The 25,195-nt window shown below is 44.7% G+C and overlaps 3 protein-coding genes across 4 annotated transcripts; 1 reads left to right on the top strand and 2 right to left on the bottom strand.

The window, feature by feature from the left end:
• Positions 1-130: 130 nt before the first annotated feature.
• ap1s3a (adaptor related protein complex 1 subunit sigma 3a) lies at positions 131-4,394 on the bottom strand. The gene is made up of 5 exons (XM_068706408.1): positions 4,225-4,394; positions 2,820-2,998; positions 896-1,004; positions 418-555; positions 131-312 (listed from the first exon to the last, which is right to left on the bottom strand). The coding sequence occupies exons 1-5, from the start codon at positions 4,225-4,227 to the stop codon at positions 277-279; spliced, it is 465 nt and encodes a 154-aa protein (XP_068562509.1). The 5' UTR covers positions 4,228-4,394; the 3' UTR covers positions 131-276.
• A 1,020-nt stretch (positions 4,395-5,414) lies between these two features.
• On the top strand, positions 5,415-11,713 carry dhrs12la (dehydrogenase/reductase 12-like a). Its single transcript, XM_068706379.1, has 10 exons — positions 5,415-5,534; positions 7,123-7,256; positions 7,384-7,466; positions 7,548-7,643; positions 7,777-7,858; positions 7,954-8,015; positions 9,048-9,152; positions 9,456-9,546; positions 9,822-9,959; positions 10,870-11,713. Exons 1-10 carry the CDS (start codon positions 5,479-5,481, stop codon positions 10,983-10,985), a joined length of 963 nt encoding a protein of 320 aa, XP_068562480.1. The 5' UTR covers positions 5,415-5,478; the 3' UTR covers positions 10,986-11,713.
• Positions 11,714-14,021: 2,308 nt separating this feature from the next.
• Positions 14,022-24,114, bottom strand: wdfy1 (WD repeat and FYVE domain containing 1). Of its 2 annotated transcripts, XM_068706366.1 has the most exons (12): positions 23,941-24,114; positions 22,846-22,913; positions 22,688-22,761; positions 21,604-21,658; positions 20,300-20,450; positions 19,262-19,374; positions 18,304-18,430; positions 17,716-17,821; positions 16,518-16,619; positions 16,298-16,428; positions 16,039-16,147; positions 14,022-15,348 (listed from the first exon to the last, which is right to left on the bottom strand). In XM_068706366.1, exons 1-12 carry the CDS (start codon positions 24,075-24,077, stop codon positions 15,289-15,291), a joined length of 1,233 nt encoding a protein of 410 aa, XP_068562467.1. In that variant the 5' UTR covers positions 24,078-24,114; the 3' UTR covers positions 14,022-15,288. The 2 variants fall into 2 exon arrangements, with proteins under 2 accessions (XP_068562467.1, XP_068562460.1); XM_068706359.1 differs by lacking the exons at positions 14,022-15,348; positions 16,039-16,147; positions 16,298-16,428 and having other exon boundaries at positions 16,528-17,821.
• Positions 24,115-25,195: the final 1,081 nt, after the last annotated feature.

Raw genomic sequence — 25,195 nt, 5'->3', positions numbered from 1 at the left:
TTCCTTACCGTGTGGTGCTTCTTCATTTACTCACCGACACACATTACTAAAGAGAACAAACATGTTTGTGATGAACCGGGGAGAAACACGAGACTCTTTTCAGTCGTAAAAACCCTGAGATTGATAAATATGAGGCTTTTAAAAAAAAAAAGGCACTTTAAAAGATCCAAACGCTTATTAAAAACTACGTGGAGGAGTTGAGGTTACTGCAGCGTCGTTCCAAACGAGTCGTGAAACAGAATGAACCTGTGGAGACGTCCTGGTGCTCCCCGTGGCTCAGTAGGCAGGCTTGCTCATGTACTCCTCCATCGTCTGTGATGAGAGCAGAGATACGTCTCGCGTGAGTAGCGAGAATAAAAGAACTGCGCTCGCCAAGCGTCCGTCGAGCCCCTCCCCCCCCTTTTTTTAAATAAATACCTCTTGGAGCGTGTCGGCCTCCTCCGTGGACACGCTCACGGCTATTTTGGACGTTTCTAGGACCTCTCCTCCCATCAGGAACTCGTCCAGGATGAAGTAAGCCTTCTCGAAGTTGAAAATGATGTCCAACTCGCACACCTGAAACAGAAGAACGTGCCCCGATGCGTTAATCACACTTCCTTCATTTCGGCCTAGTTGCATATTATTAAGACTGTAGGTCGGGTGGTTCTGGAGCCCCTTCTGGACACCAGGGGGAGTCAGACCGGTGGAGAGCAGCGATGTGACTGAACTCCTGCAGTGTAGTGTGACGCAGGAGCCGCTGTGGTTCAGGGCCTTGTTGTGCAGCAGTGTAAAGCAACAAGCCTCTCAGTGTTGTGTTCCTTCAGCTGCTGTATTTGTTTTTGGACTAAAGCAGGTCATCTGTTGTTAGATGAACCGGTTTAAAGCTCGCTCCATCAGACCGTTGAGCTCCACTCACGTTGCCAAAGTATTTGTCCAGCAGCTCCACGTATCTGTGCAGCACTTCGAGGGTCAGCAGCTCGTTGTCCTGGTTCTCTAGACCGGTGCAGAAGTACAGGCTGGCATACCTGCACATGGAGAGGGTAGAGGTCAGGGTAGAGGTCAGATGTTACCTGCATGCATGTAGGCACACACAGCTTATTTTAAGAGAAAAAACAAGCTTCATAAAAGTCACTTATTTAGTTTGAATGTTAGGATGTTAGGGATACTAGAACTCTCATCAATGCTGCTCATCAGTTCAGTTCCTTATCGATACTGTTGTCGGTTCTTTTGGATTATTTTGTGAACAAAAGAGACAATTAATTAAGAAAAGAATCGACATTTCTTTATTATTCTTGTGACAGAGACAGAGAGACAAATAGACAAAGACAGAGAGACAGAGAAACAAAGACAGAGAGACAAAGAGACAAAGACAGAGAGACAAAGACAGAGAGACAAAGACAAAGACAGAGAGACAAATAGACAGAGAGACAAATAGACAGAGAGACAAAACAAAGAGACAGAGAGACAAAGACAGAGAGACAAATAGACAGAGAAACAAAGACAGAGAGACAGAGACAAAAAGACAAAAACAGAGAGACAAAGACAGAAAGACAAAAACAAAGACAGAGAGACAAAGACAGAGAGACGGAGACAGAGAGACAGAGAAACAAAGACAGAGAGACAAAGAGACAAAGACAGAGAGACAAAGACAAAGACAGAGAGACAAATAGACAGAGAGACAAATGGACAGAGAGACGAAGACAGAGAGACAAAACAAAGAGACAGAGAGACAAAGACAGAGAGACAGACAAATAGACAGAGAGACGGAGACAAAGACAGAGAAACAAAGACAGAGACAAAAAGACAAAGACAGAGAGACAAAGACAGAAAGACAAAAACAAAGACAGAGAGACAAATGGACAGAGAGATAAAGACAGAGAGACGGAGACAGAGAGACAAAACAAAGAGACAGAGACAAAGACAGCGAGACGGAGACAGAGAGACAAATAGACAGAGAGACAAAGACAGAGAGACGGAGACAGAGAGACAAAGACAGAGAGACAAAGACAGAAAGACAAATAGACAGAGACAGAGAGACAAAGAGACAGAGACAGAGAGACAAAACAAAGAGACAGAGAGACAAAGACAGAGAGACGGAGACAGAGAGACAAATACAGAGAGACAAAGACAGAGAGACGGAGACAGAGAGACAAATAGACAGAGAAACAAAGACAGAGAGACAGAGACAAAAAGACAAAGACAGAGAGACAAAGACAGAAAGACAAAAACAAAGAGACAAAGACAGAGAGACGGAGACAGAGAGACAAAACAAAGAGACAGAGAGACAAAGACAGAAAGACAAATAGACAGAGACAGAGAGACAAAGACAGAGACAAACAGAGAGAAGACGTTTGAGACGAGGACGTCTCACTCCATAACTTTTTAAAGTACCGATAGCGAAACCGGTAACTTCGGACCTTTTATCAATACTCCGGGTTTTACTATCTAGAATAGGTCCCCATTTAGACCCGTGTTTCAGGGGGCCTCATACATTGCACTGGAACATGTAATATTGTGAGGTGTTCCTGTTATTTTCCCACTAACTTTCCTATTATTGAAGGTTGCTACCGTGACTGAAGGCAGTGAAAAACCATGAGAGGGTAAGCGCTCACCACGGTCCCGTCAGTAATCTAGGTCACCCTCTGTGCGTTCAACCAGACATTCACTCCATCCACGTCTTGAGAACGGGTGTGTCTGTCTTCTGTCAAGTTAATCATTAGGAATAAACACAGCCAAAGGTGGTTCCTGCTCAACACCCAAGTCTGCAGCTGACGAAACCCTGAGCGTCATCGTGTAATTCTAACACGAGTGATTCAAACAGCTGCGTCTCTTGTGGTTACCTCTTGTAAACAACCTTGAGGTCCCTCCAATGGAGGAAGTTACAGGAGCGAGGTGGACGTGGCAAAACCAACATCATCATGTCCCGGATCACCTTCTTCTTCTCCCGGTCCGTCACCGGCGTGAACCACTTCTGCAGCCGCAGCATCCCCTGACGGCTGAACAGCAACAGGAAGCGCATCTGACGACGACAGGAAGTGGGGGACAAAGAGCAGAAAGGAGTGACTTATGAAAAGTGTTCGTCTCAGCTGTGTCGGCAGACGGCAACCTCCGGTTCTGCAGAGTGAAGCCAATGCGGCGATGCTTCAAGCGTGCATTCTCTCTAGTGTCCATCAGGGGGCGACTCCTCTGGTTGTATAGAAGTCTAGTCTAAAATGACTCTACTTCTCTCTTGATTTATTCCCTCAGTAAACATTGTAAACATGAGTTTATGGTCTCAACCTCTAGTTTACAGTCTTCTTCAATACAGCATGATGTTCATTTAGTACATTATGCTCCATTTAGAGTCAAACACACCATAAAGCAGGGGATGCTTTAGGGGCGGGGCTACACGGTGATTGAGAGGTCGCTGCTGCAACCAGAGTCTTTGCAAAACACAACAACATGGAGGCGGCCGTAACACAGACATACAATGAAGCAAACACACACACACACACACACACACACACACACACACACACACACACAGTAATACAACTTCCAACAACAGTTTAAGCTGCCTGCAGCTAAAGCAAAACCAACCAGGAGCGATTAGATTGCAGAACTAGGAATGTGACTGAAGACCAAACACATCTGTGGCACCTTTTGAGGTGCAATGACTAGTAAAGTCAATGAGTGGTGTTGCGCAAGAGCAATTACTGGAAGCTCTTTGCACTGAGGTGCAGCAGCAGCAAGCAGCACTGCCTCTGCCCGCAGCACCGTACACTTACAATCATCAATCATTTACAAGGTTATATGACGACTTCAAGTGGAATTCTAGCGTCTTCTTATTGTTTAAATCGTTAGAAAACGAGGCACTTCTGCAGCTGAAACCAGCGTTCTTGAGATTTGCATTCATTTGCCTTTCAGACGCAACATGGTTGTCAGACTGCAAAAAAACCCATCCAATCCAAATCTTAAAAGCTTTTTATATTGAGCTCATATTATAATAATGACATGTGATAAATCTGACATATTTATTCTCTTAAATGATCAGTCTCTTGAACAGAATAACTCCACTGAAGTATCAATTAACCTGACGTTTGATCAAGGAAGTTGAATTGCCGTAAGAAAGAAGTAAAGAAATCACAACCGCCGGTAGACTTCCCTCATCAGAGGACACACAGCAATGGCCTTAGGTATTTATTACAGTGCAATGACCTGCATGAACTCACCAACAGGTAAATTATAGCAACAAGCTGTACTCACCATCTTGTCACAGCAGTAAGCAGAAGTGACCCAAAATGCAAATCCTCCAGGCTTTGTGATCAACTCTCCAGAGTACTATCCTAGTGTATCTTGTGCGTTTTGGAGATGCAGCGACATGTTTTTTCCCAGAAGTCAGTGTGTTCTCTCTCTCTCTCTCTCTCTCACACACCTTCTCCAGCCAGAGCCACGCCCCCACCCCCTCTGATTGGCTACCACAGACAGGTGAATCAGTGCAGTGCAGTGAGAGAGTTGGTAGTAATGTACATTTGTAGTCAGTAAGAGTATATTTAGGAATATACAACAACACATTACTGAGCTAAATCCACACATATTTGGCCCATTAAGTTATTTTGTAATATATTCTAAGAAAATGTTATATTACCTCATCTCAGGCACTGCCATTATATACTCAGTTTTTACAAATCTGCTGCTTTTGTATTGTGTTGTGTTGTACAGTGATGTACTAGAGTGTGTTTTTCTGTTGAACTGTACTGATAACATTAGCCCACTAAATTGTGATAACCTGCCCTTGGGACTACAGACGAAAAATACATTTACAATTTGTAAAATTGTACATGTGCAATTGAATAAAAAAGAAAGTAATTCAACTAAAAAAAGATATTTTTTGGGGGGAAATAATAAAATAATGTAAATAAAATAACAATAATCATTTAATTCAGTGTATCAGCACTTATAACGGCTTTTTTCAACGAACGAAACACTGCTAGCTTAAATTTCCAGTAAACTAACCTAACTTAGCTAATGTTAGCTAGCGTTAGCGAACGTCAGCTAGCGTTAGCCGGAGCTAGCGGTGTTGCTTACACGGCGGTTCTGCTTCAAAGCCCGCCTCCTGTCATACTTCATGTTTGACTTTACTGTAAGCCTATTTATGTCGAAATTTTACCACTAACCTCTTTTTTGTACTGTTAAAAAATTTACTTACAGACGAAGGAATAACGTTTTCAAACGGCAGGTATATAACAGCAGCTAGCTTAGCTGTAAGCCTGCTGTAACCGTTAATTTCAGTTTGAGTCCTCAACCAAACACCGGCTAAAAGAAAGGGAGGATACCGGTCTTACATCGTGTGGGACTAGTCCACTGAACTTCCTGCCGCTTTGGGGGGGCCCGCCCCAACTGATGTTAATTCAACGGAGCCACACGTGGTTTTGGGTCCAGCTGTAGGGGGGTAAAAAAGCGGAGGAGAGAGAGAGAGAGCTCCGCACAGCGAGAGGCTTCCGGAGCAAACGCACCACCATGTCTCTGTACCGCAACTCCGCCTGGTTCCTGAAGGGAGTGACCGAGTTCACCAGGTAAGATGCCCCGTATCCGAACAACTTCCTACCGCTGAGAGAGATATAGGAGATATGTTAGGAGTGACCCTGCTGCTGTGTCCTTAGTGCATGCTCATAGTGAGTGTGTGAGTGTGTGTGTGTGTGTGTGTGTGTGTGTGTGTGTGTGTAGGAACAATCTATTTTATTATTTCAGATCACTTCACAGTTGTAACTTTGCAAGAAGCGATTTGAGTAACGTAACTCATCATATTCATGTATTTAATATGTAAAGATAAAACAATAACAGCTAATAATAATAATAATAATAATAATAATAATAATACCTTAAATTCATCGCTTTGCCTCCTGATTTTATTGTAATATTTTTGTATTTCTGATTCTAATGGGGGTGAAAATCACAGGACTCTTAGAGTTCATAATTAATATGTACAGGCATAATTTTTAGGCAAAAATATGGACTGATGGTTGTGTGTGTGGATAGATCCTCAGAGATGGGTTAGGGCCACTTCACTGTCTTCAATATATAATATGATAATAAGGGGAACACCGCCTTAAACGGCCTCCCTGTCTTTCCAGTAGATGTCTTTTGAATTTTCGGCCGATATGAAACTTTCTGATAAAAGTTAACGTCGTGATGTGTAGAGAAACAATTAGTCTGCTAGTTAATCAACAACAACAACAACAACAAATCTATTTAATGTCATTTATCCTCCTTTTTTTTATAAATCTGCAAATGAAACATCTTTTGGTTTTTGGACTGTTTGGACAACTCTCTGGCATTTAATAGACCAATTGATCAATAAAGTAATTGAGAATGCGGTTGTCAGATTAGTGTGTTTAGGTTACATGAGGTCAGGTCAAAGACGACTTATTGTGTCTCCTGGTTGTTGACTTCAGTTCACAGACATGTTTGACAGGATGGAGCCGCAGCGCATCTTTGATTCACCGATTTATGAAACTTTGCATAGTTGTACGGCGACTCGGCGAGGAGCCACGGTCGCTCGTGTGTGTGTGTGTGTGTGTGTGTGTGTGTGTGTGTGTGTGTGTGTGTGTGTGTGAGAGAGATCTGTTGCGGCCCCTAAGGCGCCTTTCCTCATCCCTCCGCAGCGAGAGCCAAGTCGCCCTGAAGAGGTGCTTTTGTGATTGTTTCCCATCTCCACCCTTTTGTTCTGTGTTATCTTTTTTCCCCCAAAAGAGCTGCCCGGCAACCCGCTCTGACCCGACACTAATAGCTCTCGGCATGACACCATCGAACAGAGCGGGCATTTAGCCTCAGCATCCCCCCCCCCCCCCCCACCCTTCTACTTCAACAATGGCATCCAGGACAATGGGGGCAATTGAAGTCCTTGTTGCCACACACACACACACACACACACACCGATCCCGTTGTCACCGTCGGTCGTCTCACCCCGAACCCCCTTCTTCATCAGAGACGATGCCAGGCACACTCTCGTCTTCATTGTGTCCGTACAGTAGAGACGTATGCAGTAAACAGGCTGACCTCAAACACGCTGACCCTGCGTGAACTCAGACACTGACCCTCTCAGACCCCCCCCCCCGCCTCTGCGTTTCAAGATGAATCCACTTGCTCCGCTTGTTCCCGCAGGAGCGCCTTCCTGTCGGCCTCCAAGAGGTTCGTGGAGAAGGACCTGGAGGTGTCCTTGGCCGGACGCGCCTTCATGATAACGGGAGCCAACAGCGGCATCGGCAAAGCAACCGCCATGGCCATCGCCAAGAAAGGTGCTGAAGGACACTGAACGCATTGCAAAAGTTCTTATTTTTTAACGCTACCATTTTTAGGAGTAATCGCAGCGACGACAGCGGCGGTACAAATTAGTGGCGTTTGTTTTCCGTCTCCATGTCGCAGGTGGAACGGTCCACATGGTGTGCAGGAACAAGGACAAGGCGGAGGAGGCGAGGGCCGACATCGTCAAAGAGACCGGAAATAAAGTACAGTATGACTCGCTTCTTAAACGGACGTTTTAAAAGAATAAGCATGTGGCACAGACGCACTTTAAATTGTCATCGCAGGAGGTGTACGTCCACATCCTGGACCTGTCCGAGACCAGGAAGGTCGGGGAGTTTGCCGAGGGCTTCAAGAGGAAGTACAAGGCCCTCAATGTACTGGTGAGTGACAAGAGCTACCTACTTTGGGAACATATGGCGTTGTTATTCGTCCTTATTTTACTGTTTTTCACTGTTTTAGCACCTATACTTCACCGCTGCTCCTCTCTTTGTCTTTGTGTCGTGATCCACGCAGATCAATAACGCCGGCGCCATCATGAGCCAAAGGGACGTGAACGCCGAGGGGCTCGAGAAGAGCTTCGCCTCCAACGTCCTCGGTGAGTCAACGGTCAGGGAAGGGGGGAGGGGGGGGGGAGGTTGGAAGGGAAAGGTGGGATAGTTGTGATTTACATTTTGTATTGTTGTCCACTAGGGGTTTACATTCTCACCAAGAGTCTCATTCCCTTGCTGGAGAAGAGCGCAGATCCCAGAGTGGTGAGTCCCAGAGAGAGTTTGTTTGCCGCCGTCAGAGTCAGAACTGTGGGTTCTTCTTACCTCACAGAAGTCATGGATGCCTTTCATTGAGCAGCTCATAGACTTTAGATATTAACCGTAGTGGAGGAGAAGTTCACGGGAGCTTAAAAATACTCGTTATATTCCTCAAAATATGACTGAAAGTTACAACCCTCGACCATCTTCTTTTGGCTCTCTTTGGCGACACCTATGGCCAGAAGTGGTAATTGCAGGTGTGTGTTTTTTTTGGATTCCCCTGGAGAGCTCGCCACAGACATCGTAATACTGCGAATGCTAGGGGCTTTCTTGGCATCGTGTTACCCATAGACTGTATATACAAGAAGTGATCACCCGTCGGTTTGTGGAGTTTTTGAAGCATCGAGTTCTGCATTTTGGCGGTCGCCATCTTGGGTTTTTTTGCAACCAGAAGTGACACTGAGAGTTCAACCGAAACGCTGAATGCGACATTTTCAGGTGACCAAAAAGGTTACGACCGCGAACTGAAAACCCACTGTGAAACGGTTAAAGTAGTACGACGAAAACACGAACAGCGTGGTAACGACCTGTCAATCACAAGGTAGCCCCGCCCTAAAGCTGTTTGACTCTAAATGGACCATAATGTACTAAATGAACATCATGCTGTATTGAAGAAGACTGTAAACTAGAGATTGAGACCATAAACTCATGTTTACAATGTTTACTGAGGGAATAAATCAAGAGAGAAGTAGAGTCATTTTAGACTAGACTTCTATACAACCAGAGGAGTCGCCCCCTGGTGGACACTAGAGAGAACGCAGGTTGAAGGCTCCACTTTTCAGAACCGGAGGTTGCTGTCTGGTGTTACTTCATTCGGACTCAACAGACATTTATTTAAATATAGTACTTGAATATATATATATATATATATATATATATATATATACTTTGCCCTGTTGCGCCACCGTGAGCAGAACATAGACGCGATATGAAATTGTGTTTTATGTTACGCCCATGTTTCCCTTCGTCTCTGTTCAGATCACAGTGTCTTCAGGAGGAATGTTGGTGCAGAAGCTCAGGACGGGGAACCTGCAGTCTGAGCGGGGCCGCTATGACGGCACCATGGTCTACGCCCAGCACAAAGTAAGAGGGCTTTAACGTCTTCAAGTACTTTTTTTAAATTAATTTATATAATTAATTGATGAGATACTAAAATATTTAGTTTGTTTGTTTGCTTCAAGTCTGAGTCTGTGTCACTCGTTTGTTTGTTTGCTTGTTTTTCATTTAAAAAGTGCAGCATTGTGAAAAGAGACATGTGAGCCTCACCTGCTCGGAGTCCAACCCTTCAGACGTCCTCACCGAACAGAATCTATCTGAAGACACGTTCATTCATGTGTGTGTGTGTGTGTGTGTGTGTGTGTGTGTGTGTGTGTGTGTGTGTTCCAGAGGCAGCAGGTGGTGATGACAGAGCAGCTGGCAAAGACTCACACCAACATCCACTTCTCCGTCATGCATCCCGGCTGGGTCGACACTCCAGGTATCGCCCCTCACACACACACACACACACACACACACACACACACACACACACACACACACACACACAAGGACCACCGTAAGAATTAACAGCAAGCAACCGCTTTGTGGACAAATTAAACAAAATGTATATTTTTAGAAAATCGTCCCTAAAGCGTGGTTTATATTTGCGTAGTGAAGCCGATGCGCACGCCAGAAAATGACATAATCACGGCCTGTGCGTACAGGATGTTCAACCCTCGGTTTGTCTTCTGTCCCTCTCCGTCTCTGTCCCAGCGGTGGCCAACGCCATGCCAGACTTCCATCGCTCCATGAAGGACAGCCTGCGGGCCCCGGAGCAGGGGGCCGACACCGTGGTGTGGCTGTCCGTCTCTGAGGCCGCGACCACCAACCGCAGCGGCCTTTTCTACCAAGGTGTGTGCTAAAAAACCAAAAGCAATCTATTATGTATCAATCTATTATATATACGTATATACAGTATATTTTAAAAAAAGAGACCAAAATACAATTTTAGTACCCCAAGATTGCAAAAAAAACAGTAAAACAGGAAGAAGAGAAGCGAACACTATTGGCTGAATCACACATTTGTCAGTGTGTGTGTGTGTGTGTGTGTGTGTGTGTGTGGGGGGGGGTTTGGCCTGTGTCCATTGCAGCTGGACTGGGCTGCTTTTGGTGCCAGATACTGCCAGAGAGTACAGTCCCTCTATGAAGACACACACACACACACACACACACACTGATCCCAGCGGCCTTGTAGAGTAAGGCTGTAACTTAATACAAAAATCTCATACTTCATTCATCTCTCCATGTGATGTAATATGAGGCCGTTATGACTCGTGTCCTCATTTCTCTTAATAAATTGCTCTCTGTGTATTTATGGAACACCAGTTCTGACATTAAGCAAACTGAAGACATGAAATCTGTCTTCAGTTTTCTTCAACGAGCCTTCATTTGTCACCGGTCGGGCTCGGGCTCTCCGATGAGCGCATACTAAGTATTTAAATCCGTTGCTTGCTCATGTTTTTTTGTTTTTTTAATTTCTTGTTGAAAGCCAAAGAGACATTTTATTTTGAAAATTACAATTCTTAGTTCCAAATAACCACACCTACCTGCACATCCAATGCCACTGGTTTAAAGGCATCCGCAGGTGTTCAAAAGTCTTAACGAGCAAATAATTCAGTTTCCTCAAAAACAGGTATTCAATCATTTATTCAACAGTTTTTGTATTTGAATTCGGCCAATCAGGAGACGTTCTGAACTGGAATAAACGAATCATTTTTCACCGGTTCATCCATCCATTCATCCATCCTTTGTTTGTCCGCAGACCGGAAGACGGTGTCCGCCCACCTGCCGCTGGCCTGGACCCACAGCTCCGCCCTGGAGGAGCAGAAGTTGATGTCTCTGCTGGAGGACTTAGCCAAGACGTTTCAGCCCCACTGAGACGGCAGGAAGCGGTCGACGCTTAACGCCTCCGGTTCACGCCGATCCGTCCCTCTGGTGACTTAACACTCTGCAGCGAGTGAGACCTGGGTCTGTTCTGTACCGGGGGTGGGGGGGCGGGGGGGGGGGCGTTAACTCTTCTTACCCGTCGTAGGACAGAATATGAAGTTATGCCGCGAAAACCCCAGAACCAAACTCACCTATAACGGAGGGATGAGCGACGTTTGTAACGCTTCAGAACTATTTATATGATAACACGTTTTCTTATTTAACTTTATGAAGGATTTAAGAAAATAACCGCTCGTGTTTGATAGCGATGCTGCCTTTTAAATGTCATCCTGCTGGTAGAGAGAGCGCCTTCATTACAACAAACCCAGTCTGGTACTGTGACTTTAAGAAAGTTGTCAATCAGATGGGAATCTGATGTGACCAAAGTCACTCACACGGGCTGCTTTATTATTATTACTACGATGAATAACTCAGCTAAGGGTTCAATGTGTGGTGTGAAGTGGTTTCTAGTTAACATCGAGAGGTAATGCGTGATGCTGAAGCGCTCTCTCTATCAGCTGTGTGCCTTTTTTTAAAAACACACCACACGGCTCTTGACATGTGCAATAAAACTTGTGTATTTACGACTCTAATAACCGCCGAGCGCCTTTTAAATAAAAATCCTTTTACTGACCGAGTTCATCTTGTAAATGTTCGCTTGAATAAAGAAAATGACTGATCGTGTCTTGTTGCATTTTGATTCAAAATAACAGTCGAATAAACATATCAGAATATCTTTATTAAGCTTCAGTTCTTTTCTCTCTGCGTCCTGATTTCAGGGCCCAGAGAGACTTATGTCAGTATTGTCAACAAAAGTATTTAAAAAAATACAGTGAGAGATACATTAAACAAACCGCGAGTGTCTTTTACAAGGAAGTCAAACCAAAAAAAAAGAAAAAAGGGAAAATCAAATTTACAGAGTTTGAGATTACGGGACTCCAGCAACTGCTCCATCGTTTTAAAGAAAAAGGAAATAAACCATTTACAACATTAGAAAAATCCACCCCTCCCTTCCTTCCTTCCTCCCTTCCTTCAGCTCTCTTTCACAACCCTGCCAGAACAGCGATCCGTCACAAAGCACACAATGAGTTCCAGATCCTGATTGTTCGGTAGCCGATAACCCTGTAGACCCCGATGACACGACGCTGTACCATACTTAGGGTTGGACTGAGATCAGCTCGCCAATATTCACGTTTGACTAAAAAGAGAAAAAGGATCAAATGACTGTGTTTCGAAATATATTGATTTAGTTTGAAACCTTCCGCTTTCGTCAAGCAGCAAAAAGCTGGGTTTTTTTTCTTAGCGGCTAGCTGGTTAACCTATTTAAAAAAAGAACAAGTCAGCTACTTATCTCAGGTGTCGTCTGTTAGCACGTTCGCTAGAACAATATGTTAATAGTTTCTTTCCACGTTGCTCTGCTGCCACCAAGTGGCCAAATAAAAGTATGCAGCTCTACAACGTTGTTTTTAGCTTCTTTTAGCTCATCGTTTTCGTTTTTCCAGCTAGCAAACTCTACGTTAGCGGCTAGCATAGCGGTGTGTTCAGCAGCTAAAGAGCTGTAACACATTTATTGTTAGAGCTTTAACATTGTGCTCGTTTTACGTACTCTTTTAAAAGTAGTTCAAATTAAACAAAATCAATATTTTTGTAGTAGAATTGGATGAAATACTGAAAACGTAATAACAATGAAATGTTCTACGGAGCCTTTAAGCTTTTTCCTTTTATTAAACATAATATATTAAATTACCGGTCAATGAATGGAGCTTTAGTAATATATTAAGTATGTTGTTTATGCTGATCATTTTGAAGAAGAACTTAATAAATGTTTTATCCCAAAACTTGTTTTTAAGCGGGAAACAACAAAAAAGGACAGAAATGGGAAGAAAAAAAAGAAATATAAATAATGAACATTCATGCAAAATATTGGCTGCTGACAGAGTGAGTAATCATCAGCCCTTCAGTCTAACCCCAAGTATTACCGTGTGACATGAACACATTGTGGAGTAAGACAAGTAAACAACCACTTACAATGATAATAGATAAATACTTTACTACAAATATAAATACACACTACATGATCAAAAACCTGGAATGTGACTACATTTTGAAATCAGGAATTCCAACATTATGACGCTAATTTTGTTTCCTTCCCCACACTTACAATAAGGCGAGCGTTGAGTCTAAACATTAGGAGACGCCGGCTGCTATTTACAAAAAAGGACTCTACATCCAGTCCAGCTATGAATCAACTCTTACAAAAGACGGTTTTGTTTAATTAAAAAAAAAGACAAAAAAGACAACAAAAAAAAGACCACGAGTTGTGCAATTCAGTGCAGTGGCAAGAGCGTTATGAGGCGAGAGGGGGCGGAGTTAGAATTTGCAATAATGGAAAAAACAGAAACGGGCTGGAAGGAAACATCTAGAGCCGTAGAACGAGGTGAACAGTCGTGAGCACTGATAAAAAACAAAAGGCTTTGTGAGTGTGTCCTTCTCTCTGTAAGGCAGCGATTCAACATGCCGGCATTTAGTGCTACTTGTAGTTTTTTTCCCAAGTACCGTTCTCCAATTTTACGCCATTTAAATAAAAAAATAAAAAAAGGGGCAATATTTATATTTTTAACGAGATGAAAAGTATTTCTCACGATGCATCACAATCTTGGGTTCTAACGAGAAGCGGTGATGCCGGGCTATTGTAATCTCCACCAGGAGAATCACATGAGTGAGTGAGTGAGTGAGTGTGTGCACCTCCGTGTCCGTCCACGGCAAACATGGAATATTTTTGGGTGGCCAGTTACGGCTGCATGTTCAAGGACCTCTCGGTTTCGTTTTCTTTGCTGTGACTTATTCTGCCTTCTCACTCACTAACACCCCCCCCCCCCCCCCCTCAGTCGGTAGAGGGTCGCCGGCTAACAGCCGCCACTACTGCGCCTGCAGTCGGGGAAACCGTTCGCTCACTTTTAGTGTTTTGGACGGTGTGTTTGGCTAACACACACACACACACACACACACACACACACACACACACACACACACACACACACACACACACACACACACACACATACACACACACACACACACACACATATATATAAAAAACGGCTAATGGAACTACCGGTACGCACTGTGCTGAGTACATCACCGCCACTCCGACGCGGGTTTTAGTTTTTGTTTAAGCCAGATTGTACGAAGTAAGTTGCGCGACGACTTCCGAGCCGTTTACCTGCATAGCACGGCTGCTTGTTTTAGCCAATCGGGGCGGTCGTTTGCAGACACACCTGGCGGAGGGATACGCACCGTACCGAGTGCACCTTTCTAGTTTTAACCGTTACCAGAATCAAGTTGGAGACTCAAAACCTGCTAATGAGATACACCTCAGGATTCATATATATATCAGGAAAGAGGCTGTTCCATTGTTTGTGATTCCACATTATTATTAACCGACATGACAGAGACCCCCGTCCAGTGACAACCTACCGATGTAAAACCTCCTGAGAGTGATTTAAGGCCAACTAGTGAAAGAAAAGAACGACGAGAACTGAAAGAGACAGAGAAGAAGCCGATCGCTCGGATCAGTGATGAGTCACTTCAAGCAGCTACCGACTCCGCCCGTGATGCAGGGCTGTACGTGTGCACGTGGTGGATGGCTGTACGTGTGCACGTGGTGGATGGCTGTTACAGTGAGTGATGTGCAGTCAGTGGGACACAGTGATAAGCAAGCTAGCGAGTGTTTGTACAGGAGTGCCAGGTCGGCGGTTTAGTGAACTTTACAGCGGGAATAAAAAAATAAAAAAAAAGAAAAGACATTTTGTCCAAAGAAGCATCGGAAATATTAATATAATGTAAACACTAATATCAATACCATTCCTCCCATAGGAGAAATCATTACGATGCATGCACACACACACACACACACTTGTGCTTAGGGTTCAGAGCGAAAAGTCAAAACATTACTCACACTCACTCACTCACTCTCACACACACACACACACACACACACACACACACACACACACACACACACACACACTTTCATGTTGGACTGACGGGTAGTGAAATTAAATGTTTGAGAAGCAAAAGGAATGTGGAGCGCACACACACACACACACACACACAGAGAGAGAGAGAGAGAGATATGAGGGAGGCGGAGATGAGATACTGTACAAAGGGGTTTCCATGACATTGGAAGAGTGGGCGGAGCCCTGGAGGAGGAGGGGGGGATGGGGGAAGGGGGGTGGAGTTGGTACCGGGCCAATCAGCGCGAAGAGAAGCCTGTTGCTAAGCTACAGCCAACCACCTGCGTCACATCCCAGATCTGTGGAGACAAACGGACGGCAAATGAAGAAGAGGGCCGTCTGCAAAGATCTGCATTAACACAGAGAGGACTGTAGACCAGAGACCAGAGACCACATCCACAACAACCACATCACAGCAACTTTACTTATTATTGAGCAACACAGCATGTGCAATACAAGTTATTTATGCCAATATTACTTTTTTATTTGAGTTTCTATTAGACGAGAGTTAGTATTACTTTGTATTTATTAATACATGTACTGCTCTTCTATTTTTACACTGGTGTCAGTATTACTTCTTATACACTATACTACAATACTCATGTTTATATTTTAAATGTTATTGTTTTTCTTAGTGTTCTGTTGTCATCTTTAATGAATCTCTGGCACAAGAAAGTTCTACCTCATCTCACCTTTCAGGGGGTTTTCTTCAGACGTGTTTAATCTCATAATTTACACCAAATTGCACGATGGAAAACAAATAGAAAGTAGAAATAAAGTAACCACTGATCACATGACACAACAGGAATTCTAATCTACACAAACCTCAGTCACAAAGTCCGGTAGACTAGACTAACGTACTCGACTAAACGACCCACATTCAGGTCATCAACAAAGGGGGGGGGGGGGCAGCAGTGACAGTGCTGTGACTGAGTTCTGGTCATTGGGCCCAAGCCTGAATCACCTGGAATAAACGAAGCGCTGCTCACCTTCACAATGCGGTCGCTTCCACAGGTGACCATCAGGCCTCTGGAGGGGTCCATGTCCATGTGAGCGATGTTGTGTTTCCCCTCGTGGAACGTGGCCAAAGGTGTCCGGCTGCACCACACACACACACACACACACACACACACACACACACACACACACACACACACACACACACACACACACTTAAATCAGAGCTGCTTCTGACAGCAGGAATATAATGAGAGTGATTACCACGTTAAGAGGGAGTCCGTTACTCACTCTTCTTCTTTGACGGTGTCGAAGCAGGCGTCACAAACCCGCACCGGGAACTCAAAGCCCATGATCGGGAACGTGGTGCGTTTAGAACTACATTTCCCACACACAGCCATGCCGCACTTCCTGCAGTGGTGCTGCACAAACACATATACACATATATATATACTTTATAGCATTAGTATGACTGATGGGTCGTGAGAGAATCCTGGTCTGACTCTCCTACCTGTCGGAGCCCCAGGGTCTTAGTGTCCCACATCTGCTTGATGTTCCAGAAGAACGGCTGCTCGCACTTCTGACACGAGTCGCTGTCTAACCACTGAGGCGCCTGCAGAGAGAGACAGAGACACACACACACACACACACACACACACACACACACACAGTCAAAGGCTACTGTGAAAGACGACTAACTTTCAACTCTTCAAGAGGAAAACAGCCGCAAAAATCATCATCTTTGTCCATGCAGGCAGCACTCGAGACAGAAGTGAGACAACAAAAGACTTTAAAAAACGACAAAAGTATTAGTGCAGAGGAGAGAGAAGCTGCCTGTAAAAAACAAAACAAAAAAAGGTTTTGCCATTTTTCATAATGCCTCCATGCTCTCTAAACACGAGGTTCATAAAGTGTGTTACAAAGATGTGTGAATTAAAACTCACCTGGAAGAAAACATGAATGCTTTTTAGTCTTATTCAGAACATGAGGTAGTGGTGCACTTCTGCCTCTTGTGGCCAAAATGAGTATTACAACAACAAACATAGAAAGATGAACTTCACCAAAACCTTTTTTTTAAGTCACAAACACACCAGAGAAAACTATTTAGATCAGACTAGAACCTGTTTCTCTCTCGCCTCTCAGGGCTTCTGCACATCTTTTACTTCTCTACTGGTTCCTCTACTGGTTCCTCTACTGGTTCCTTTACTGGTTCCCCCACTGGTTCCCCTCCTGGTTTCTTTACTAGTTTCTTTACTGGTTCCCCTAGTGGTTCCTCTACTGGTTCCTCTACTGGTTCCTCTACTGGTTTCTTTACTGGTTCCCCTACTGGTTTCTTTACTGGTTCCTCTACTGGTTCCCCTAGTGGTTCCTCTAGTGGTTCCTCTAGTGGTTCCTCTACTGGTTTCTTTACTGGTTCCTCTACTGGTTTCTTTACTGGTTTCTTTACTGGTTCCCCTACTGGTTTCTTTACTGGTTCCTCTACTGGTTCCTCTAGTGGTTCCTCTAGTGGTTCCTCTAGTGGTTCCTCTACTGGTTCCTCTACTGGTTCCCCTAGTGGTTCCTCTAGTGGTTCCTCTAGTGGTTCCTCTACTGGTTTCTTTACTGGTTCCCCTACTGGTTTCTTTACTGGTTCCCCTACTGGTTCCTTTACTGGTTCCTCTATTGGTTCCCCTACTGGTTCCTCTACTGGTTCTAAGGGTGATGCAGACCTCTTCTCTCTGTGTGTCCATGTTCCACACCGCCATGCCTCCGTCGGCCGAGCACGACACCAGCTGCCTCGTCAACTGCAGGAACCGAACGGCCTGAACGCGCTCGCTGAGGGACACGTTGAAGGAGGGAGAAAAGTAATAACAATAATTAATATTCAATAATAATTTCAACCCGCATTGAGCAATGACTTCACAGAGAAACGACTCCGCAGAGTGTTTTTCATTTGTCGAGTGTGTAATTCAGTCCCAGCAGCTCTTATTAAACCCCAAATGCAAAACATTTCAAGCAAAAACAAGCTTTAATAAAGCCACTAAAAATGACCTGCCAGCTCCAAACAGCTGACAGAGCAGGAATGACAGACACAGAGTTAGAGCTCTTGAAGACATCTGAGCATTCAGCAGCTGAACAGACGGATATTTAGCTCCGGAGTCACTGGACAGGTTAGCAATAATTCATGAAGACAATTCAGCATCAAAACAACTACAAAGAGATGCAAAACAACTCAAAAACAGACGCAAAAGGACTACGAAGAGATGCAAAAGAGACCTTGGGGAGGAGGTGAAGCTGCGTCACAGCGACGGACTTACTGGTGTCCCTGCAGCAGTAGCGTCCGTCCTTTGCGGCCCCCGATGTCCCACATGATGACGCTGTGGTCGGCGGCCCCCGAGAACAGCAGCCTCTGGACGGGGTCCCACCACAGGGTCGCTATGCTGCCTGCAGGAAGGAAGACGCACACCTGTTACATGTGCTGCACACGGAGCCTGTTGGGGGGGGGACAGCAACCCCCCCCCTCCCTGTGTCGTCGGCTCCACCTGGTGGTGGCTGGGAGAACTACAGGACGCTCAGACCTTAAACCTGGAGGCAATCATTTACTGTAAGAGCCAAAAGGCTTTACATGCAACCGCAACAAACAGGTTTTAATCATGGGTGGAGGATATTCCTCTGAGAATATTATGAAAGAAATTAAAATGTTTCTAACTAGTTAAAAACAGAACAAAGTGACATTAAAGTCTGACCTTTCTGTTCCGTTTTATTGTATTTGATCATAACTTCCGTTAAATATTAAAAAGGTAGAACTCCCGCCTGTGCACAGCTTGAGGCCGGCACCCACAGCCGTTAATGTGCATCACCATGACGGCACATCTGCGCATCAAAGAGAGAGGGAGGACATTCAAATGAACGCTATGAGGCAAGGGTTTGTATCTTCACTGCCAGATCTCAAAACTAGCAGATGTGGGATTTTGTTCGGCTGGATGAGAAATGACATTTTCCATCATCATCATCATCTAAAACCAAATGATGGGATGTCTGGTGGTGAGCTCTACTCATTTGGAAAGTAAATGTCTGAGCCTATAAAGCTCCTTTTTTTCTGGTTATGTAAAATGTTTTTTGTTTCATTTCCTCGTGTCGTCATACTGAACGAGACAATTATACATTACGTTTGTCTCGTCATACATTACGAGACAAACTACGCGTGCGGTTCATGGTTCTGCGGTTCATGGTTCTGCGGTTCATGGTTCTGCGGTTCTTCAGGTGCGTCTTTACCTTCGTGACCCTTCAGCGTGGTGATGGTGGAGTACGTCTGCTTCTCCAGCTTCAGCAGCGTGATCTGACCCGAGTAATCGCCGACGAAGGCGTGCTGCGTCTCGTGGTCGTATCTGAGCCGGGGAGTCAGGGAGGAAACGGACACACGGCTACACACACTCCCTGTATGCGCTCAGGGACGGGCTACCAGACAGGCCCACTGGGCTACAGGTCCACAGGTCCAAAAGGGGCCCCAACAGGTTAAGGGACCCCTGGGATAGAGACATTGTTTGAAGCTACGGCTAAGATCTATTGTTGGGAAGTCACAAAGAGGCACAACACTACGAAAAAAAGAGACAAAACAAACAGGGAGACATGAAATGACCAAAACGAGATGGTAAACAACTACAAAGACAAAGAAACAGACCACAAAGAGACGCAAAACAACCACAAAGAGACGCAAACAACTACAAAGAGACGCAAAACAACTACAAAGAGACACAAAACAACTACAAAGAGACGCAAAACAACTACAAAGAGACGCAAAACGACAAAATAGACAAGCAAAACAACCACAATTGGAAGCAAAATGATGACAAAAAGATGCAAAACAACCAAAAAAAGATGCAACAACAAATGGACACACAAAACAACCACAAACCACAATAAGATGCAAAACGACTAAAGAGATGCAAATGGTCTATAAAAAGATGCAAAACAACCAGAAAGAGACAAAATATGACGTCAAAAAGATGCAAAACAACCAGAAAGAGACAAAATATGACGTCAAAAAGATGCAGAACGACCAAAAAATACAACTATAAAAAATGGAAAAACAATTTTAAAAAAAAAGACCCCAAATTACTAGGAAGAAATGCAGAACAACCACAAAACGTCTACAAAGAGGCAAAACTACAAAAAAAAAGATGCGTCTTTGAATCTGTGGCTTGTGTTCATTTGTAGGACGGGTGGGGGCCCTCAGCACACACACACACACACACACACACACACACACACACACACACACACACACACACACACACAGTGAGTGGAGGATACTGGAGGCAGGAGGCCCAGGCTGTGAAGTAGTGCCTCCCCAGCATGCTGCCGCTCTGGGTGCACATCCAGCTCACACTCTTGTCGTGGCCGGTGCTCACCACCCACTCACTCTCCAGGGAGAACACCATGTCTGACACGCGGTTCTGGTGGGCTGCAAACACACACACACACACACACACACACACACACACACACACACACACACACACACACACACACAGAGTGTTAAAAACAGGCACACAAGTCCATTGAACTGGGCTTTGGATCGGAGCCGTCACGGATGAGCTCCACCTTTAAAAGACCGACTTGCTGGTTCTGTAATGTTCTGAGTGCTGATCCCAGCAGAGGCTCCTCTTAGAGGCTGTAATCCAGACTAAAGCGAATCCCTTCAAACCGCCTCAGCGGTTCATCTGGGATCACCTCTAACAGGTGAACACTGGAGGAGCTCAACGTCTCCAAAGCATTATTCAGACCATCATCTAATTGACATTTGTCCATTTATAACATGAATATAAACATAAGAAAACAGACAAAATGCATTATTTAGAATACCAGGTAGTGTATATTGATTTCTATTTTCCTTATATTTCTTTATTCCTATATTGGAGCAGCTGTAACGTGTGTACTACCCACTGGGGATCAATAAGGTTCTTCTGATTCTGACAACAGCACATAAGCAGACGGAACATATGGAAGCCGTCTTAAGCTTTAGACAAAGCTGCTGCTAAAAAGTCAATATTGAGTCGTCTGCGGCGCTGGAAGTAACACCGGCGGCCAGAAGGCTAATGGCGACGCTAAGCCCCGCCCAGGCTCTGAAGTGCAGACACACGTCCTGTTTGATCTGAAGTGCTGAGTCATGTTTCTGCTGTTTCTGCTGCTCCATTTCGCTGCAAGCGGTAAAAGCCAGATGGGAGCATTGCAATGTGGAGCTCGGTCGTCTGAGAGCACCGGGGCCGCCGACACGGTCAAGTTCATGTTACCAATACGGCAGGAAACCAGTCATAACCACTTCCTTTATCAGATTATGCTTTTGATTAATTGTTTGGTTTTTTTAATGCCCGTCACGACGTCTTCAGACGTCTCCTTTTGTTATTTTCACCAGGTTTGCTTTAAACAAATTAAAACAAATTAATCGATTATTAATCCGTCAATCGTCTGATTTGTTCATCTTTTTTAGTCCATCATCATTCTTCCAGTCGTAAGCCGTTAGCTTTTGCTCTACGTGTGTGTGTGTGTGTGTGTGTGTGTGTGTGTGTGTGTGTGTGTGTGTGTGTGTGTGTGCGTGCGTGCGTGTGTGTGCTCACCTGGATAAGTCTTGACGTGGCTCATCTTGTTGAAATCTTCAGAGATGAGAAACTCCTAGAGGGCGAACAAACACACAAAAAAGTTTAAAATCAAACAACCATCATCCTCCTCCTCCTCCTCCCTTCTTCTCCTTCTTCTCTTCCTCCCTACTCCCTTCCTTCCTTCCTTCCTTCCCTCCTTCCTCCTTCTCCCGTCTTTCCTTCCTTGCCTCCCTCCTTCCTGCCGCCTCCTCCTCCTCCTCCTCCCTCCCTCCCTCCCTCCCTCCTCCTCCCTTCTTTCCTTCCTTTCTTCCTTCCTTCCCTCCCTCCCTCCCTCTCTCCTTCCTTCCTTCCCTCCCTCCCTCCCTCCCTCCTGCCTCCTCCTCCTCCTTCCCTTCTCCCTCCTTCCTCCTCCTCCCTCCCTTCCTTCCTTCCTTCCTTCCTTCCTTCCTTCCCTCCCTCCCTCCTGCCTCCTCCTCCTCCCTCCCTCCCTCCCTCCTGCTTCCTCCTCCCTCCCTCCCTCCTCCCTTCTTTCCTTCCTTTCTTCCTTCCCTCCCTCCCTACCTCCTTCTTTCCTTCCTTCCTTCCTTCCCTCCCTCCCTCCCTCCCTCCTCCTCCTCCTCCTCCCTCCCTCCCTCCTGCTTCCTCCTCCCTCCCTCCCTTCTCCCTCCTTTCCTTCCTTCCTTCCTTCCTTCCTTCCTCTTCCTCCTCCTCCCTCCCTCCCTCCTGCCGCCTCCTCCTCCTCCTCCTCCTCCTCCTCCTCCCTCCCTCCCTCCTGCTTCCTCCTCCCTCCCTCCCGCTTCCTCCTCCCTCCCTCCCTCCCTTCTCCCTCCTTTCCTTCCTTCCCTCCCTCCCTCCTTCTTTCCTTCCTTCCTTCCTTCCTTCCTTCCTTCCTCTTCCTCCTCCTCCTCCTCCTCCTCCCTCCCTCCCCCTCCCCCCCCCTCCTCCTCCTCCTCCTCCTCCTCCTCCTCCACGGGGCATTTGGTGGACTCCAAATATTGAACTTGCAGCCTACTTAAACCAGATCTGCAGGTTTAAGATTAAAGAACACTCAAAAGAGTGATCCCTGGAGTGATCCCTGGAGTGAGAGCGCAGCGTCACTCACCACAACAGCTCCGTTGTCCTGGCCGATGAAGATGCGTCTGCTGTCGTGGTGGTAGGACATGCAGGAGCACGGAGCTGAAAGGAGAGGAGACGTTCGGCGTGAGCGGGAGAGTCAACGCACGCCGTGTCGCAGCTGTGTGTGTGAAGGCCTATACTCACAGGAGACCGTGTGGTAGATGCTCGGCCAGTACTGCCCGCTGTCTCGTTTCAGCCAGACCCGGATGGTTCTGAGGGGGGAAAGTTAACAACATGTAGAACTGTGTTGTTGCTTGTGACGCATTTCAGCATCTTTTAAAATAGCTTTGCAAAGACCCCGCGTACGGTCGTGTTGGGTTCTTGAACCACATTAAGTTTGCAGTTCAAATAAGCTTCCTTCAACCTGCTTTTAGAGGTTTTACATCTATTCCAGTAAAATGTTCACCAATCGAAAGCCGCATCTGAGCGTCAGACTGCTGCACCATCGCCACACAGCTTCCCTTTTTCAGTATCAAGTGGGGTTTTAGACGTGCGATGGAAACTGCATAACATTTCTTCACCAGTTCCTTTATCTTTAAATGAGGATGTTGTTTCTTTCACACACACTTGTAATGAATGTCAGCCCTGGTGTCACTTCCAGCGCTGGACTGATGTGAACCCTGTCACACCTTGACACAGAGCAAAGGGAAGAGGTCTGTCAAATTATGCACACAAAAAATAAATAAAAATGGTACTGTACCCAGTTGTCAAAATGTGACGTTCAACAACGTATTAAAATCACGCGTAGCTTTTATGTTAATCATTACAAAGCAACTTGTAAATACAATAAATAAACAACTTGCCCTGTTGTTACTGTTTTCATGAAACCAAACACTCTTATAACAAGGTCCAGCTACAAGTCGTTTCATTATAAGCCCTTGCGACGAATTAAATATTTACAGATTACGAGCGGCACTTGAAGGCAGCAGAGAAAGTAATGTTTACTCTTAGCAGTAGCTAGCTAGCTAGCTAGCTTGTTAGCGCTAAGTCAACAACAACAACAACAACATTAAAATACCGTTACGTACAAGAATATTGAGTCGTAAAGCTCATTATTATAGAATAAAAAAACATATATATTCCCGTTGACTATTACGGTTGCACCAAAAAAATGTTAGTGTCACGACCAGTAAATAGACGGAGCCCGCTAGCTACTGCCCTTAGTTATGAGTGTCGTGACCAGCAAATAGACGGAGCCCGCTAGCTACTCCCGTTAAAAAACAAACAACAACAGCTCACCTGTCCTCGCTGACCGTGATCACTCCATCTTCTTTAGGGATCAGAACGGCCGCGTTGACAGCGTCCGAGTGTCCCTCGATCTTGTTCAAGAGAATCGGTCTGGCGGTCTGGGGCCTCGAGTGGATCTCCGCCGCCATGGTTTATATTATAAGTACCCAGCAGTGGGTTTCTCCTCCTCACTCGGCAGTAAAAAAAAAAAAGAGAAGGAGGAGGATCAGCTGATCAGGATTACCGTAATGACTGCAGGGAATGGGGGGGCGTTTGCGAAAAATTCACGTTGCGTTTCAATAACCGTAAGAGATAAGATAATACTTTATTAGTCCCGCAGCGGAGACATTTACAGGATTACAGCAGCATATATAATATAATATAATGTAATGTAATATGATATAATATAATTAAATATAATATAATATAATATAATATAATGTAATGTAATGTAATATAATATATATATAATATATATAATATAATACATATAATATAATATAATTAATATAATATAATATAATTTAATTTAATTTAATTTAATTTAATTAATATAATATATGATATAGTGCAAACAAGAGACTTAGTGAAAACAAGATCAAAACAAGTATATAAATAAGTAAAAAAGTAAAAAATCCACAATAACTAAAATATAACTACAAATATTATATATACAAGACAGATTTCTTTTTTTTTACTACCACACGTATTAGTATGCCAGAAAAAAGATCTAGTATGTCCCAAATACAACGTGTGTCACATGAAAAATACCAGGATGCATTTTGCAGAATGCAAGCCCAGCATGCCTTACTGGGTAATGTGACCCACAACCCTCTGTGCAGAAGACCAGGACCCGATCCCAATGCCGCCCCCCCCCCCCCACCTAAAGCCTTAAACCCTGAACCCTCAGAGACTTAGCTGACGCCACCTGTTCAATGGTTGAGTGTGACGACAGGCTGCAAAGGCTCTGAAACAGTGTAAATACGAACGGCACAGCACTGCGATATATCACCTTACCACAAATAGAATGTACGACTGTGGGTATTTACTCTCTCTCTCTCTATATATATATATATGTGTATATGTATGTATATATATATATCTCTTTGTTTTATTCGTTGATTCAGTTTGTACTAAAAGTTAAAAGACATTACAAGATGTCTGTGAAAAGAAATGAAAAGCCTCACATGTACTCACACAAGATCAGCTCTCAGATGTATCCACAGAGTGATTTTAGAAAGAATCAGAGGTCAGATGTGACCCTTCA

This window comes from Cebidichthys violaceus, unplaced genomic scaffold, assembly GCF_023349555.1.
Source record: "Cebidichthys violaceus isolate CVI_PGR_0920_01 unplaced genomic scaffold, fCebVio1.0.p SCAF_1, whole genome shotgun sequence".
Lineage (NCBI taxonomy): Eukaryota > Metazoa > Chordata > Actinopteri > Perciformes > Stichaeidae > Cebidichthys > Cebidichthys violaceus.
Note: the sequence above shows the minus strand (reverse complement) of the source record. Positions and strands in the feature narration are given on the sequence as shown.